This window comes from Ciona robusta, chromosome 3 (assembly GCF_009617815.1).
Source record: "Ciona robusta chromosome 3, ASM961781v2".
NCBI classification, from domain to species: domain Eukaryota; kingdom Metazoa; phylum Chordata; class Ascidiacea; order Phlebobranchia; family Cionidae; genus Ciona; species Ciona robusta.
This window is the reverse complement of record NC_143237.1, coordinates 8,483,916-8,501,284: the sequence shown is the minus strand read 5'-3', so window position 1 is coordinate 8,501,284 and position 17,369 is coordinate 8,483,916. Positions and strand designations below refer to the sequence as shown.

Genomic DNA, 17,369 nt, shown 5'->3' with positions numbered 1-17,369 from the left:
AAATATATTCGCTTAACACACCAAAAATCGGAAATACTGTGCGCAAATAAATTTGCAGAAAAGCACTCTAAATTTAATCTCCGACGTTTTCGTGTGCCGATCTCGGAGCAGCAGCGTACATTTGCCTCCGGTAATTTCAAATCAGTTTAATTTAGTCATCAAAAAATCCCTTTCTAATAATACGCCAAAACACCGCAACACGAAATACTTGTACAACACAAAACACCGCAACACGAAATAGTTAAGAGTAGCATACAGCTGCAGCGTGTTCATCCAATTGCAACATCAGCACCAAATCCGCAAACAAACCCATAATACATACAAAACGGGTTGGAATAAACTATTTTGGTACCCAATCTGTCATTCTGTCCTTACGTGATTAAGGAAGTAACAGACGGAACTATTTTAATACAAAGAATGTTGTATTAATCACGTTTTAAAATGGGGGATTTACATTTAAGATTGTATATGGTCATAATATCATATACAGCTGTTTAAGCAGGCACAATATTTCTATAACATATTAAAAAACCACTGTCTTAAAATTCAAATTTTATTGTGTATTTAATATAGTAGGGTGGGGAAAGATAGAACACTTTTTCATTCTATTTTCTTGGCCCATTTGTTAGTAAACAAAGAACATTCGAAGAAATATAAAACTGTATCCTACGACTTCCATAGACTGTTGTTGGTTGTTTAAAACAAGAACAGGATATTTGGACAATATGTGCTAAATGTGTCCCGTCTTCCCCACCTACTATACCAACACCATTAATTGCGTCAAAATTATAACATGCAAATTTCTGAATGCAGGCAAATGCTAACCGAGCCGTTGACATTTCATGCCAGCAGTTTTAGCATTAACCGATTGCCGCGAGTGTATAAGCTATACGTCGGGAAATTTTTCCTCGGTTAATTTTTGAATATAACTTCATGACGTCATATTAGACTAATATTGCAAGGAAAAGTCAAATTAAAACTTTGACGTAACGTCGGCACGTATGTTTCACTGAGACACAAAGTTACTTTTACATTACCATCTCTCAGAAAAGAAACTTACAATTACCGTGACGTCACGCCTAATTTCTGTAGCTCTATCGCCAGACGTTTCTTAAATCCATTACATAATAGCCGCAGTTACCGCTTTCCGTTAAGTCCAAGCAATTTCGTCCCTAATTACACGTCGGCGTCGGTCAGATTGTACAGGCATAATGTTTATTCGTTATTTCAATTAAAACCGTGTTTCTAGATAAGTTTAATTGAATGTGGTCGGCATAATATTTATCTCTAATTACAGGGAGTATCTCAATAAAAGACAATGTAAACGAGCGCGGTATTTCATACTTAAGAATTAGCGTTCGGGGAAAACCAAATGTGAAATCTGGAATGTAAAACTTGAAAAAGTGGTTGATTATATGTAACTTATTATTTATCGCCGCGTGGGGGAGGCAACGTCGTTCGTTATAACACAAGTTCACTTCGTGCCCACTTAATTACGAGTACAGCATTTGTCGTTAATTATTCTTGGGAGGATTTCTGCGATCTTCTGAAATAGTAGCACCCCCAAGCCTCGAACCCGTGCCTTCTGGGCTAAGCGTGCTAACCAATGTGCTACGGCGCCGTACAAATTGTTATTTTTTAGGTAAAACTTTTAGTAAATAATGAGAACAACTTGCGTGGTATTCATCCTGTTAAGTGTAAAGTTGTGTTTCGTTTTGGGTACAGGTAAGATTCTACAGTGAATGTACTAATGTTTTATTTAAGTGCCCAATGCAAACAGAGAAGAAATGCAAATTTTTATTCTCACGTGGCGGGGCATGTACACATTTATATACCTTAAAATTCAACGTTTATATGCATATATTTTACTTTTATCATGACTTATATGTATTAGCGTTTCTTTGATGGACAATGTTTGATAGCACTGAATTTATACATTTTTTCTCACCTTAAACTTCATATGTTCCAGACGATTCGATAAAGACAGTCATCTCTCGAAGAAGATTAACTCCCGTGGTACCAACTTCATCAGATATTAGACCCACTGTCCCACCAGATACATCAACTTGTTTCCATCAACCATCTTGCCCCACTGTTCAGAATCACAGGTTTTTAACAAAACTATGGAGGCCCAACTATTTTTTGAATACTTTAAATAACATATTTTAGTCGTTGCTAGCTCAATTAAAATATAGTGCGAGGTAAGATGGGATATCGTTAGTATTTAAATCTCATATTTCCTGATCGTGTTTTAAACAATTAACAACGCTATTTTAGAGTCGTAAAAGTCCGGTTATGAGGAAAAGAAATGAGAATGAAAACTTGTCCCATTTTACCCCACTTTATTATTTCCTTGATCTATTGAAATAGAACATTACAAAACATAGGGGAAATTGGCGAAATACCGACAAAAAGGCTTGTGGGCATTTTATTAAAAATATAAGTCTGCCTTATTGATAAACAATAAATATGTCTTGTTGTAAAGGTTCGTAACAGTGGATGGGACCTGCAACAACAGAATTGACAAGAACAGGGGAAGAGCGAAAAGGTCACACAAGAGACTGCTACCAGCAAAATACGCTAACAAAATAGGTAATAGAATCACTTAATTTTAATGGTGGTATCAATAGACTACAAACTTTAATAGATACAGCAGGTACACGTCATGTGTAATGGATGCCGTTAGCCACATAACATCCGGCCCATATTTCTTAATCGTGTTTTAAGAACTCATCGTTATATCTTAAAACTACGACAATGCAGATACATAATTCTGTAAATATTCCTTGTTTTACTACCAAATGTGACGATAAAATAAAATAAAATGCGGGCCATCTTACCTCACCCTAACAAATAAGTATATTTTAGCAACATACACATTGCATATATAGATTTTAATATTTTTGTGTTATTACCTATTTAGGACTTCCACGGGGCTTTGGTGGTAGCCTTCCTTCGCCGAGAGTCATTTCAACCACGATGACGTCATCTGTGACGCAACAATCACCAAGTCTCTCCCATCTTGTACCATGGTGGGGACAATATATTGTACATGATATTTCAAGGACGCCAAACACTGAAAAAAGTAAGAACTTAGAATGTAAATCACGTGATTGCTTCTATTTTAATAAATAAAGTATGGGACAAAAGTACATTGTGAACGCTATAAAAACATGTAGCTTGATTGTACACAACATCCTTTACTTTAAGGCCACAAACATCCAAAATGACTGTAACGGACTGCGCACTTTTATAAGCTGGAAACGGCAAAGTGCAAACTGTGATCTGTAAATAAAAATGGGGAGGAATACGGGACACCTTTAGCACATAACATTCAAATAACTGGATTGTGTTTTAAGCAATTAAAAACGGAATATATGAGTCAAGGGAATACAGTTTTATACTTCTTTGAATTATGTTTGTTAGCTACCAAATGGGACGAAATAACCGATTGAAAAGATGTCCCTTCTTCCCCACCCTACTATATATAAAGTATACCACAATTTATGAGCACTATGTCGCATTTATTGTGTGCCAACTTCTCTAAATTTGGTATATGCCAGACACTACAACACCATATGTTTTATCCAACAGACTACGACGGGACACCCGTACAGTGTAGCTGCAGTAATCCATCACAAGAATGTATGAACATTCCTATACCGGTGGACGACATACAACGACGGACGGAAAATAAAACTTGTTTTTCCTTCAAGCGTTCACAGCCTGTACCTGATACAGCTGGCAGCAACTGTAAGTGGTTTTTCGTAAAAAAAAAATTGTTGGTTAAATGTTGATTTTAAAGGTGATACCGAAGTAAGGCAGCAGATGAATGCTATCAGTGGATTTATAGATCTTGGTACAATATATGGGAACACTCAAGAGCATTTGGACGCATTGCTGGACCCAGAATCAAGTATGGTTGGCTTCTAAACATATAGTATAGGGTAGGGGAAGACGGGACACCTTTAGCACATAATATCCAAATATCCCGATCTTGTTTTAAACCACTAACCACGGTATATGGGAGTCTCAAGAAAACCGTTTTATAATTCTTTGTTTACTACTAAACGGGACAAGAAATAAAACGGTGTCACATTTCCTCCCACCCTACCATATACAAATGGCAGACGAAACAATGTGTTCATACCAGATAAGTCGAAAACAATATTTTACGTTAAATCTGGTATAGCAGAAGTAACAAAATACTAATACATGTACCTTGATTTCTTTTGCTTATATAGATATAGGAGAATTGAAAGTACAGAGAATGCATTACCACGGCACTGAGAAAACACTGCCTCTCCAGAGTGAAGTTGACTCGATGGTGAGCTCGGGCATGTCTTGTCCAAGGAATCTTCATAAACCAACTAATATTCCTTGTTTCGTTGCCGGTCAGTACCTTAGAAATATATTATTAAATGAAATGATTTATCCTCGCGTGGTGGGCAACGTCGTTTTCACACAGGTGTTCTGCTTCATACATCTTTTGCGCTTTTACGAGTTAACAAATGTGTAGTTTTGTGGGGGATTATTTTTTAAATATTCTGGTTATGGCTGATAATTTAAACAACTTTTAAGACTAGTGTGTTGGGACATATTTTGTCCCAATAAGAAACCAACGTTTTATACAGGCGACAAGCGAGTGAACGAAAATACGGGCCTTGCATCAGTACACACAATCATCTTAAGAAAGCATAACCAAATAGCAAACCATCTCCATACTATTAACCCTGCATGGAACGGAAAGAAAATATTTGATGTAAGTTTCGTATTGTAGAGTGGGGGTAAGATGGAACATAGTTTTTTCTCCTCCCATTTGTTAGTAAACAAAGAGCATTTAATGAATTATATAATTGTAGCCTCACAGCTTTACAAGAGCGTTGGTGCCGGTGATGTACCATCTTACCCCAAATCATATTTTTCAAAATCAACCTAAACAATTGATTTTTTGCTCGCTTTAGACAACCAGAGCTATTCTGACAGCAACGGAGCAATTCGTCACCTTCAAATATTTCCTACCAGTTATTATCGGCGAGGAACACATGCGACGATTTGGACTAAACCCTGTATCAAACGTAAGTAGTGAAAATTTATACTCGGAGTAATTGACAGATATATACATGAAGTACTTGCAACTAGACGGGTTGAGGTAAAGGTGACCATGTTCCACTGTCTTTTATATCTTCCCGTTTAGTATTGAATTGAAAAAATGATATACCCAGAATTGTACGACTGTGTACTAATAAGTGTAAAACAGCGTCGTTAATTGTTAAAAAAAAAACAATGAGAAAACATAGTATATGCATGATGTGCTAACGTTAAATTACGATAAGGAAATAGCGTATAAATGCAAACACCTTACCGTACAGTACTATATTAACGCGTTTTCCACACAGGGATATTGGTACGGATATGATGCAACTTATGATGCAACAGTGTCTAATGCATTTGCGACTGCTGCATTTCGATTCGGACATAGCCAGATCCGCATGTATCTAACTCGAATTAGTCCAAGCTGGTCTGGAAACCAAGGATCTAGGTTTCGACTAAAAGACAGGTCAGTCGAAACAACTTGTTGAAACTAGTAGATTGTAACGCATGTAAAACGTGCTCTGTGTGCGGAAATTTGTTCAGCGTTTATTATTATTGGTCGCAGAACGCGCTTTTTGTCGGCGCCTTTTTTCTTTATTTTGCTCTGCAGCGCTTGACTGGGAGTTTTAGGCGTTTGTTTTATTGTGGATGCAGAATAGTGCTTGTGAAGCCGGTTAGGGTGTTAGTTTTAATTAGGTGAATATTTATGGTGCTAGCCCCACAAAGTGATGCAGTACAAAAGATATTGAGTTTAGTTGAGTGAATTTTCCAATAGTTAGTGCATCTTTAACGCAAGTGTAAGCAATGCCGAAGCGGAAGCACAAGTAAGTCTGAACTTTTTCGGGCTTTTTAATGCACCACATTAGCGTAGTAGGGTGGGATAAAATGAGACATATTTTCACTCTCTATTTTACATTTTGATTGTAAACAGACAATTTCAGAGAAGCCATACCCCCGCTTATTCATTGTTAAAAACATGATTAGAAAATATGTGTTTTATGTTTACCGGCATCCCATCTTGCCCCACAGTACTAAATTGAGACTGTTCGTTTACAGCACATTTTAACATCTACTTTTCCACTATGTAGTTACTTCAATAGCGAGCCAATACTGGACGAATCGCGCGGTGGTGTGAATTCAATTATGAGAGGTCTTGCCAAAGACGCGGCCATGGCTGTCGATCCAACGTTTACTGAGGATTTACGAAACTTTCTGTTTGCAGAGCAAGGTGTGTAAGATGGTGGTATATTATATGTTACAGTATACTTAAAGGCAGAATGTGTAGATATGTCGAAAAACTCGTAAGCTACATGGTTGTGCCGATTGTATGTATAACACTTATCTGTGCTGTATTTGTATTTTTAATTACGTTAGATTACAGAGTTGTGGTTACAAACATATACAATAGCATATATACCGCTTGTATCATTTTTAAACGGACAAACTCAATAAAAGCAATTTATGCACATATATGTATATATATAACTAATAGTATGCACATATGGTTAACAATGCATTCTTTTTTATTACAGGCAAATTTGGCTTCGATTTAATGGCAAGAAATATACAGCGTGGTCGTGATCATGGCTTGCCTGGTTACAACGAATGGAGGGAGTTTTGTGGTTTGACTCGAGTAACAGACTTTGACCAGCTTACCGAGATACCAAGGACGGCTAGAAGAAATTTGAAAGAGTTATACAGGTGTTTTGTACTGAATGTTGGTGTTTCTAAGTCCATCTTTATTTTTCTTGTCGCTGCTATCACTGTGGGCGTATGTCCAGCCCAACAGTCCAACCAAGTGGTAACTTATGGGTTGTCCAAACCTTCGGCGATACATACAAAAAAATTATTTGCTCACAATGTTACATAAGTTCTAACTCGTAAGCGGGCATGGATTGTATAAAACAGAACACATGTGTTTAACAAATGTCGTTTTTCGGCCACGTAAAGGTAGATAAGATACCTTCATTCTACAAGGAAAGTCTTTAAAATAATATTTCTGGAATTTTAGAATAAAAAAATTAGAATAACTTTCTCGTATATACAGCAATGTTGACGACATTGATCTCTACATTGGAGGGGTGTCAGAAACACCGGTGCGTGGTGGCGCTGTTGGGCCAACATTCGCTTGTCTCATTGGATACCAGTTTCGTGATATTCGAAGGGGTGACCGGTTCTGGTTCGAAAACGGTGGAGTGTTTCAATATTTCACACCAGGTTAGGCGAAAGTGATATTTGTGTTTTATTACTAAAGCAGTCGTACGCAGCATATATGGCATTATGAACGAGCATAATAATGAATTTTTACATGTAAGATTACCTTGAATTTTTACATGTAAGATTAAAATAGACATTCCACGTACAGTACTGTGAAATAAAATGTATACCGTCATGACAATTACATCCCATATACCTGATCGAGTTTTAAAATTAACAACGATATTTTAGATTTCTATTATTTAATCCTGCAAATATTTTTTGTTTATTACAAATCAAGACGATAAAAAATATTGAAAACACGTACCATTTTACCCCAACCTATTTTAGGTAGGAAAAGTATTAAAAACACGTACCATTTTACCCCGACCTATTTTAGGTAGGAAAAGTATTAAAAACACATACCATTTTACCCCGACCTACTATATATAAGAAAAACTAAATATTGGTTGCTTTTACTTTTAGACCAACTTACAGCGATAAGAGAATACAGCTTCCCTCGACTTTTATGCGATACAGCATCCGACACACGAACTGTGCAGCAAAACCCAATGAAAGTGGAGGGCAGGGGAAACAGGAGACTCCAATGTTCTGAGTTCCCAGCACTTAACCTTGAACCCTGGAGGGTCGGGGCTCCAGCACAAACCCAGGATGTGCCACAGAATACTGATGCTGATTCTTATGGTGTGTATTTGTTTTGCAATCAAGTTTACAAACTTGTTTAAAAAATTTGGCAATCAGGTTTTAACTTTTTATAGTAAGCTATTGTAATTGGTCCAACGCAGTAGTAACTATTAAATTGTTAGACTCTAAAAAAAGTGAAATCAATCTTAAAAAAAGATCTTCGCTGATGGTAACTCTTTTATATAATTACAGATTCCGAATGGACAGTTTGGTTTCCGACTTACACAAGAGGCGGTATGGAGCTTACTGTTGCTGAAACTTTTAACCACTTGCTACGTCATCGTATCGACGAAGTTTGCCGAGAAGTTTTGGAAACAGAGACGAAGGTCGTGAACGGCAGGACCCAGGTTCGATTCCAGTGCCCGCCAGGAACGATTCGGTACAGTGACTACCCACAAGTTGAAACTGAACAGTGTAAGTCTTCTACAAAGTATGAATGGTTGGTTAGGGTAAGAAGGGTCATGCTTTTATTCTCTTTTTTCGTCCTATTTGGTGGTTAACAAAGAATATTTACGGAATTATATAACCATAGTCACAGAACTCGTTATTAAGCGTTATTAACTGTCCAAAACACGATCAGCAAAGTTGGGATTTCGGTGCTAACAGTATTCCATCTTATCCCACAGTACTATATAGTTGTTTTTGTTAACGTTTTGTTTTATTTTAAAGTGTTTTGGACTGATTGGGTTGATAACTCTACACCGGATAGAAGAGTAAACGACGATGACGAATCTAGAGTTCCTGATCAAGTCGGGTGTTTCAAACCGCTCGCCATACAAGCTCAAACCACTGCTGGAGTAAGTTAGCGTCGCATTGTATGATGGTGGGTATTGCCAAATGGGGTCCCTTGTCCGTCTGTAATGGTTGAATAAATGTAATTTATCTGTCATGCCGTGGCGGGGCTAACGGCAGTCGTTATAACATACGAGTGATCCGTTTGATACACCTCGTGCCGCTTATGAGTTGCTACGTATGTAACTTTGCTTTTTGGGATCTTTTAATGTTGGCTGAAAATGTTGACAGCCCCCCAAATGACAACAAGGTTGAAGAGTATCTTGCCCAAGAAACCCATAATTCTCCTGGGCTAGAAGCAGGCGCGCCAAACACTGTGCCGACGCTAGTAAGGTTATTACACAGATGTGTAACTTAAAGTTTTAAAATCTAGATTCCTGCAAGCGAAACTGGAGAACCTTTAATCGAATACAGCCCAATCTTAGGCTTGGTTTGTAAAGGAATCGATCAAAGAAACCGAAGATGCAGCGATTACAGAGTTCGATATTTGTGCCGGAAAGGAGACGGTAAGCAAATTTTTAAATACAGACTAATTAAATCGCTCAGTTACACTTCGGCGACAGCGTTATTCTATAAGAGCCGCACATAAAAATATTATACCAATCAAATCTGAGAACAATATTTCCTAAGCACAACTGAAGCTTAACAAAGCGATTTGAAACCGCTATGGCTGCATAGCAGTCTATAATAAAGTCATATACATATACGGTAATACCGATTTTGAGATTTCATGTTGTATAACTATAGACTTCACTGTTTTTTTTTATATAGTTATATATTGTGTTAGAATTTTCTCTACGTAACCCTGAAGAAAAGAGTCAGTGGACAGAATGGATCAACCGAGACACTCCTGCAGGGAAAGTTGGAGATACAGAGTATTTGTATCGAGCTAGGGGAACTCCGGGGTTGTGCCGGTAAGTATCGACTTGATGATAGTTGTGTTGACCATATAAGATGACGTGCTGTACTGCTGTTACAGTACTGTGGGAAGGATAGGATACCATTAGCATACCTCATTTAATGCATTTTTGTACCAGTTAAAAACACTGTTTTAGAATCGCCAGAATACGGTTACTATAAATCTGTACTTTTTGCTTACTACAAAATGGGACGGGGAAAATACAACGTAAACGTGAACCATTTTACCCCAATCTACTACATGTAGTTACCTGATATTGAATATTTAAAAATACTATAAACGACTGCCTTAGTACACGTGGACCCTATACACACAAAATAATTCTCCAATGCAGAGTCCCGATAGCGATGGAGGCTCGAACAGTGGACGGTAAAACCCCCGCTTCCGATACCAATGACGTAACACACATGAGTTTGAGACGCGGTTTCGTATGTTTGCATAAAGATCAACCATCGGGAAGAAAGTGTCGAGATTATGAAGTTAGATACAAGTGCCCAGGTAACCAACCAACATAGATTTATGTATGAAAGTATAAGGTTGGGGGGAGACGGGACACACATAATATCAAAAAATCCTGATTGTGTTTTAAACAATTAACAACGGTCTGTGGGTGTCGTGAAGATACGATCTGATAATTCTTTGAATGTTCTTTGTTTTTAACCAAATGGTACAAGAAAATAGAATAAAAGTCGGCCTATCTTACCCCATCACCCTATACTATATAAATATTTTGAGTAAATGAAAACCTATTTATTCTTGCATGGCGGGGCAACGGTAGTCGTTATAACATGGATGTTCTGTTTCAGAAACCCCGTACTTAAGGGTTAATACTTATGTAACTTTGTGAGTGTTTATTGTTTTATTCTTTATTTGACTGTTCTAATTATAGCATGGTTTGGTAATTAACTGACAACAAGAGCCCCTTAAACACAAGTACAAAATATCAATACGGTATAAGAATTGCACACAGCGATAACTGCCTATAGATAACCTACCCATGTCTATTACATTGCAGTTGTTAACAGCGCCAGCACGCCAAGACCAGGTAAATATACCCTATACATAATATACCATGTAAAACTATTTGTTAAGCTGCCATAAAAGTCAAGTATTGGTTGGGAAAAGATGGTTCACGTTTTCTTTCTATTTTATTTGATTAAAAAGAAATTGTTAAAAACACGATTTGAGAATATGGGATGTTTTGTGCTATCGGCATCCATCTGACCCCACATTGCAATAACCGACAATGAATTCGTGTTGTATAACATAGTATAGGGTGGGGAAAGATGGAAAACCTTTTCATTCTATTTCATACAATCCAATTTATTATAACTCTTTTCATTTAATCATAGGCGTCACAACAGCTTCAACTCGCATATCACGTAGAGGTTTGTAATATTTTATACAGAAATAAATTAAATATGCTAACCGACATGTTATTGCAGTTACTCGGCAAGCAAGATTCATGTGTTACACATACGGGTTGTGTTGCGCATAAGATAGAACTGTACAGTTGTTACAGTAGTACCTCGGATGGAATAGAGATCATCTCTGCTTCAGATATGTATTTTAATGTGATGTTTTTATTAGATGATATATATTTGTATTCTGTAACATGTACCATGTATTTTATAATGTAATTTGAAATAGATGTACCAGAAACGTATGAAAGCATATATGAAGTTGAACTTACAGAATATACAGTATGAGGTTGAACTTATATGAAGATAAACAGTATGAGGTTTAAAGGCGCTGAAGATGGTTGATTTGAGGCGTTTTATATAAACACACCATGCGGTATTCACGCGTAGAAGCTGTGGTTCATTCAGTTATAGCAGACGTTAAAGAAATGCGTATTCGAAGTACATGAAGTCCTGTGAAGATAAAAAAAACGTCCATTAAAAGCAGCATTTGAGCTATACAGTTCAAATAGATAAATTAACCGGAGTTTTGTTTCTGCTTCTGCCATTATCTTGTTATTTCTTTTATTATCTTATTAGGTCCTATATCACCATCCAGCGGCCTTTAAATAATCTAGTTAGATACAAAATATATAATCATACCATTTTCGTCCATCATGCATTTTAATTTGTCATATGGTTGGGTGGGAGAAGATGGGACACTTTTTTATTCTATTTTCTCGTCGCCTTTGGTAGTAAACAAACAGTGATAAAACAGTATTCTCGAGATTCGCCATAAGACTGTTCTTAATTGTTTAAAACACGGTCAGGATATCTAGATATTATTTTCTATATTTTAAGACCTCACATTACTATACAATAGGGTTGGGGAAGATGGGACACTTTTAGCACATAATATCCAAACATCCTGATCGTGTTTTATACACTTAACATCAGTATATGGGAGTCCTAGGGATAAGGTTTTATAATTCTTTTAATTTGATATGCTTCCCACCAAATTGGACGAGAAAATAGAACGAAAAGGTGTCCCATCGTCCCCCACCCTACTATATATTTTCCAAGGCAAGATCATTGGCGCACGAGCTTATATGTTATATCCTATCTTACCCAAACGTACTATACTCAGTGCACATTGTTTATATTATCCTAGTCTGCATTCACAACAAATAATAGATCAAATGTCACTTGCCTACACACACCGGAACTTCATTGACATATTTCTATCTTACTAAACTAATTATGTGTAAGCGTAAGTTTGCTGTTATAATGCTAGGCCAGCAGTTTAATGGCGGCGAAAAAAAAGTATATTTTAAAAAGTTTTGCATTGCAGATTTATTAATGTAATTTCGTAATGTCTGTGCAAGTTACATATACTATCTATAGAAAGTAAGGGTAAGATGGTTTATGTTTTCATTTTGTTTTACCGTCCCGTTTGGTAAATTAGGATATTTACAGAATTATATAACTGTATCCTTACGACTCTGAATGAGTATGGTCGATTGTTAAAAACGAGTTATGGGAACATGAGATATCATGTGCTGTATCCATCTTACCCCACAGTAATATACACTTTTTCAAATCAGAAACCGTGCTTGAAATGCACCAAAGTCTTTAACAAAGAACCGCTTCTTTGGGTTTTCTTTAGAAACGTGTACAAAGCAACTTCCGCTTACGAATCGTTATTCTTATCCGTTTCGTAATACATGAAATCCTGTACAACAACATAATAAATCACAATACATTGTTGTTGATGAAATAAACTAATGTAAATCTTGATTAACGTAGCTTTATACAATAGAAACGCACATTTACACCCACTTACAATCAATAGCGTTGCACCCATAAGAACAGCTTTCATTCTCACATCAAGGTCCATTGGAACTGAAAACAAATTTAATAGAATTCATTTGGAACTATTACAACATAAAGTATAATAAAAACCTATGTAGAGTTTGAAACGAACAGAATTTAAAATATATGGTAGGGTGGGCAAAGATGGGAATCCTTTTTATTCTGTTTTTTTTTTCGTCCCGTTTGGTAATAGCAAACAAAGAACATATAAAGAATTATAAAACTGTTTCTTCACGACTCCCATAGACCGTTGTTAATTGCTTAAAACACGATCAAGATATTTGGATATTATATGTTAAAGGTGTCCCGTCTTTTCCAATGCTACTATGTATTAGGTTGGGTTAGGGTACTTTCTTGGGGTAGGGTACTTTCATACTTTCTTTCTTTTTATCGTTCCATTTGGAGATAACGAAAAATCGTTTATAGATTTATAACCGTATCTTTACGACCCTAAAAGACGTTGTAAATTGTTAAAACTCGGTATTTATCTTACCCCATTTTCTAAATACTTTAATACTAGTCATTTTAATATAATTGCTTTGAATATAGGACAACGGGATTTACTGAAATTTCATAGTCCGATTTTATGTTTTTTATATGTTTTCCCAAGAGATTCAAAGTGAGTCATATAAGTCGTATAAAAAGTGCAGACAAAGCGATGAAAAGTTAGATAAACGCGATGTTTGCCTAAGTAAGTGTCTTCAAACAAAACTCGTTTTTATAATTTGTTAGATAAAAACTACGGAATTGTGTAAAAAAAGCTAACTTTGTTTTTACATGTTAAAATATTTCATTTTCCTCGAAAGAAAATGCAAACAGGCAGTCTGTGACAAAAAACAGTCACTTTTTATACTACGTGGCTTATAAACGCATATGTAAGTTTGACACAATTATTTCTGCACAGATTAACACACTTACACGTCACAGCAAAGTTAGTAGCATCCGTAAAAGCCTCTTTCATTAAGCCTGCGTATTCTCTTGTTATTTTACCAACTTGTGTGGCTGCACCGTCAGATGTTGTAACCAAGAAATCGTTGTCGCTTGTGCAGCATGGCCCAGAACACGGACAACATGGCCCATCAATATTAAACACCGGACGTTCGTTAGCATCTATCACTTGATACATAGGGTACCAACATGATTGCCTGTAAAATATAAAATCAAATACATTTCTGCTACCAATGTATGTGTCCCTGGGCAGAAAACGTAACAGCAATTGCACAACCCAGTGATCACTACATTGTCAGTTAATATAGAAAAACAATCACCTACAAAATTACATGTACCCCTCTTGCAAATAGCGATTCGACGCACTCGTGAAGTTATCCGAGTAAACATGCGAGTATTACACGCAAGAAGGTTGCCATGCAAAAAGGCAATTCACTGCAATGAACTGTTTAAAATCACTTTGTAATCTTACGATTGCCTCACGCCGCCGATAAATGTTCCAGTTGGTGATTCCACTTCTAAATAGAAAGCGCATGTGTCGCTGTTGGCGCACCAGCAGCATCCTGCACAACATTTAAACTTGCGTCTCATTCTCATAACTTCCTGCGAAATAACGGAAGTTTAACTCTATCTACTATAGGTAGGTAAATATAGGGTTATCTTTGTGTGTATGGCGTATGTGCCACGTACACAAAGTAACATACATGGCAACTCGTAAGCTGGCACGAGGTGTTAAACCCGTGTGATAACGACTGTCGTTTTCCGGCCACGCGAGGATAAAGTAAGTTTCATTCATTCATTCATTCATTCACTTTTCGTATGAGTTTAGCAGCCACGCCTTTATTTGCTTTTTAAATTAGTTTTTACCGTACCTTGTTTTTAACGACCGTCATTTTGTTGCTAATTTTCCAATCTTTAGTAGGTTATGCCCCTCTCTATTATAATTATCTGATTTTCGTAAGCTTATTTGAAGAGATAAATAAACCTCATGTTATCTACCCTGTGTGCGGCTTCTTTGCGAGAATTAGTGTTAACAATTGGTATAGTTGCTCTACTGTACTTACCTGACCCGCGTTGTTGGTTACTTTTATTTCAAAGCCACGCCCGGTTCCACAACAGAGCCTTTGAAACAGACTCGACTCTATAAAACAAACCACACACTCAGTAATATGACGCTAGTATTTTAACATTCATACCTTCTTTTGCAAAGTAACACTGCTGCCCCAGAGTATTCTTGATGGCGTATCTGTTCTTTGTTTCAATGTCCGTCATTGCTAATGAATACATTATAGTAATGTGTGGTAAGATTGATAGTTCTTGCACATAACATCCCATATTTCCTGGTCGTCTTTTAAACAGTTAACAACGCACTAAAGTCTCGTGGGTGAATTTACATAAATATTCTGTGTTTACCAACGAAACGAACAATTAATGAGTATGAAAACATTTACCATTTCATACAAGAATGTATATATAGCAGGGTGGGGGAAGTCGGGAAACTATTCGCACATAATATCCAAAATCCTGATCGTGTTTTAAACAATTAACAACGGTCTGTGGGAGTCGTTAGGATACGGTTTTATAATTCTTTTAATGTTTTTTATTTATCAAATAGAACGAGATAATGGACGAAAAATAGTGCCCTATCTTCCCCACCCTACTACTAAGTACACCGTTGCTAATTCAACTTTCCTAGTATTAACTTGCCTTCAAATATTTCGACTTGTTGCTGAATCAAAACTTGATCCAGCTGAGTTAAATATTCAAGGCCAGGTGGGCAACCTGGAACCGAAGCTGGCATTTCCATCCATTGAGTTTTGGGCCTTGCATCGTATATAGTACCGAAAGATGGTTGCTGATACAAAAAAATAAACTAAAATACGATTGCATTCAGTATAATCCGTTTTAAAACCCCATGTTAGAGTAACTTAGTAGTTTTTGTTGTAAAATGCATATAGTTGTGGGGGGGGATATGACACCTTCATCCTTTTTTTATTGTCTCAATTTGGAGAAAACAAAGAACATTCAAGAAAATATTAAACTGTATCCTTACGACTCCCATAGACCACTGTTAATTGTTTAAAACACAAACAGGATACTTTGATATTATGTTCTAAAGGTGTCCCATCTTTCCCCATGCTATACTTTACATTTTACAAAAACTACTAAATTACTTGAATATGTTTATTTTATAAAAAATCGATTATATTACTCTAACATTAATATTTAACGAAAAAAACACCATTTTAAGTACATATACAAATATATATATAAGTGCTTACTTGAGTATGAGCCATTACTGTATAGCGTCGTACTGTCCTTGGTATAATGGATATGGTAACACAGCAACTGTATGCTACAACGCATACACACTAACGAACTGCGACAGCGTGTCTGGCTCGCGCGCAGGTGTGCGTGAACGTTTTGTATGCTTAGCTTCACGTAAAAGGCTGTTTTACTAGTCAGGTTCTGTTTTTTTGTTTCTCTTGACTACACTTTTCGGCGTATGTGAAAAAGACGCTTGCGTTTAAACAGTTAATGTACCGATTTTGAGGCACCGATATTAGATTATATAATCATACGCTTTTCTTATTATCTTTTTCTTATTATTAGCAAATTCAAGTCACATTCAAAGCTCCTTTAATGGAAAAAATACACCAATCGGTAATAACATGCGCTTTTCACATGTTTTGAAGTGTGTGTGTTTCTTTTTCTGAGAGCATTTCTTGGCCAGATTGGAACAAGAAAACAGAATTCGAGCAAAAACCCTGCATTGCTGCCTCTTATATAAAACAGCATTATGCTTCCTTCGTATATACCTTTCTATTATTAGCACAATCAAACATGGATGGTAAATCAAATAAAACCAACTATTGAAACGACCGGTTTATTGTTGAAGAACAATGAAGTGACTTGTTTAAACGGGCGAGGTCGCCACATGGTCTGCTAAATAAAAGCTATGTTTTACTTGTGTGTAAGAGTTCAACTTTATAGATTGCAGCGCCACGGGCCAACAAGTTTAAAGATTCTTTTGTGGTTGCTATATGACATTACTTCGAATATTGTGTCGTAGTACTACACTCAGAAAAATATTGGTTACTAGTACCCAAAAAGATCGGGTATACTTGGGTTGCTTGGGGGGGTCACCCAAGTCTTGTATTTTGGGTAGTGGATACCCAAATCATTTGGGTAAAATTAACGCCCACCCAAATTCATAGTTTTTGGGTACTTATTGTTTATACCCAATCTAGATATTGGGTACCTTAGGGGGTCACCCAAAATTGTTGGGTATAATGTCTGTTTTTACCCAATGAATATATATTGGGTACCTTGGGAGGGTCACCCAATATAATATAAACAACACTACCCAAAAGTTACCTAATTTTCTACCCAATGTTTTTCTGAGTGTACTTCTCCAAAATACAAATATGGTATAGGGTTGG

At 36.6% G+C, this 17,369-nt stretch overlaps 2 protein-coding genes across 2 annotated transcripts; one reads left to right on the top strand and one right to left on the bottom strand.

The window, feature by feature from the left end:
* Positions 1 to 1,589: 1,589 nt before the first annotated feature.
* On the top strand, positions 1,590 to 11,506 carry LOC149738916 (immunomodulatory peroxidase-like). The gene is made up of 22 exons (XM_089875660.1): positions 1,590 to 1,725; positions 1,970 to 2,108; positions 2,486 to 2,592; positions 2,924 to 3,085; positions 3,595 to 3,753; positions 3,806 to 3,916; positions 4,245 to 4,394; positions 4,635 to 4,762; positions 4,965 to 5,078; positions 5,400 to 5,560; positions 6,183 to 6,322; positions 6,627 to 6,795; positions 7,142 to 7,311; positions 7,777 to 7,995; positions 8,188 to 8,409; positions 8,665 to 8,792; positions 9,161 to 9,293; positions 9,575 to 9,701; positions 10,041 to 10,204; positions 10,722 to 10,751; positions 11,059 to 11,094; positions 11,152 to 11,506. The coding sequence occupies exons 1-22, from the start codon at positions 1,662 to 1,664 to the stop codon at positions 11,202 to 11,204; spliced, it is 2,886 nt and encodes a 961-aa protein (XP_089731786.1). The 5' UTR covers positions 1,590 to 1,661; the 3' UTR covers positions 11,205 to 11,506.
* A 936-nt stretch (positions 11,507 to 12,442) lies between these two features.
* Positions 12,443 to 16,364, bottom strand: LOC149738915 (phospholipid scramblase 1-like). Its single transcript, XM_089875661.1, has 8 exons — positions 16,209 to 16,364; positions 15,634 to 15,781; positions 15,123 to 15,200; positions 14,991 to 15,067; positions 14,399 to 14,529; positions 13,897 to 14,123; positions 12,950 to 13,008; positions 12,443 to 12,838 (listed from the first exon to the last, which is right to left on the bottom strand). The coding sequence occupies exons 1-8, from the start codon at positions 16,221 to 16,223 to the stop codon at positions 12,797 to 12,799; spliced, it is 777 nt and encodes a 258-aa protein (XP_089731787.1). The 5' UTR covers positions 16,224 to 16,364; the 3' UTR covers positions 12,443 to 12,796.
* Between the last annotated feature and the right edge of the window lie 1,005 nt (positions 16,365 to 17,369).

Excerpts from the sequence above, each read along its gene's own strand:
- LOC149738916 (XM_089875660.1), top strand. The coding sequence starts at position 1,662 with ATGAGAACAACTTGCGTGGTATTCATCCTGTTAAGTGTAAAGTTGTGT. Across the intron at positions 3,917-4,244 it reads ATTGCTGGACCCAGAATCAA|ATATAGGAGAATTGAAAGTA; the intron begins GTATGGTTGGCT and ends TTGCTTATATAG. Across the intron at positions 10,752-11,058 it reads CGCCAGCACGCCAAGACCAG|GCGTCACAACAGCTTCAACT; the intron begins GTAAATATACCC and ends ATTTAATCATAG.
- LOC149738915 (XM_089875661.1), bottom strand. Across the intron at positions 15,068-15,122 it reads GTGTTACTTTGCAAAAGAAG|AGTCGAGTCTGTTTCAAAGG; the intron begins GTATGAATGTTA and ends TTTGTTTTATAG. Across the intron at positions 14,124-14,398 it reads ATCGGCGGCGTGAGGCAATC|GCAATCATGTTGGTACCCTA; the intron begins GTAAGATTACAA and ends TATATTTTACAG.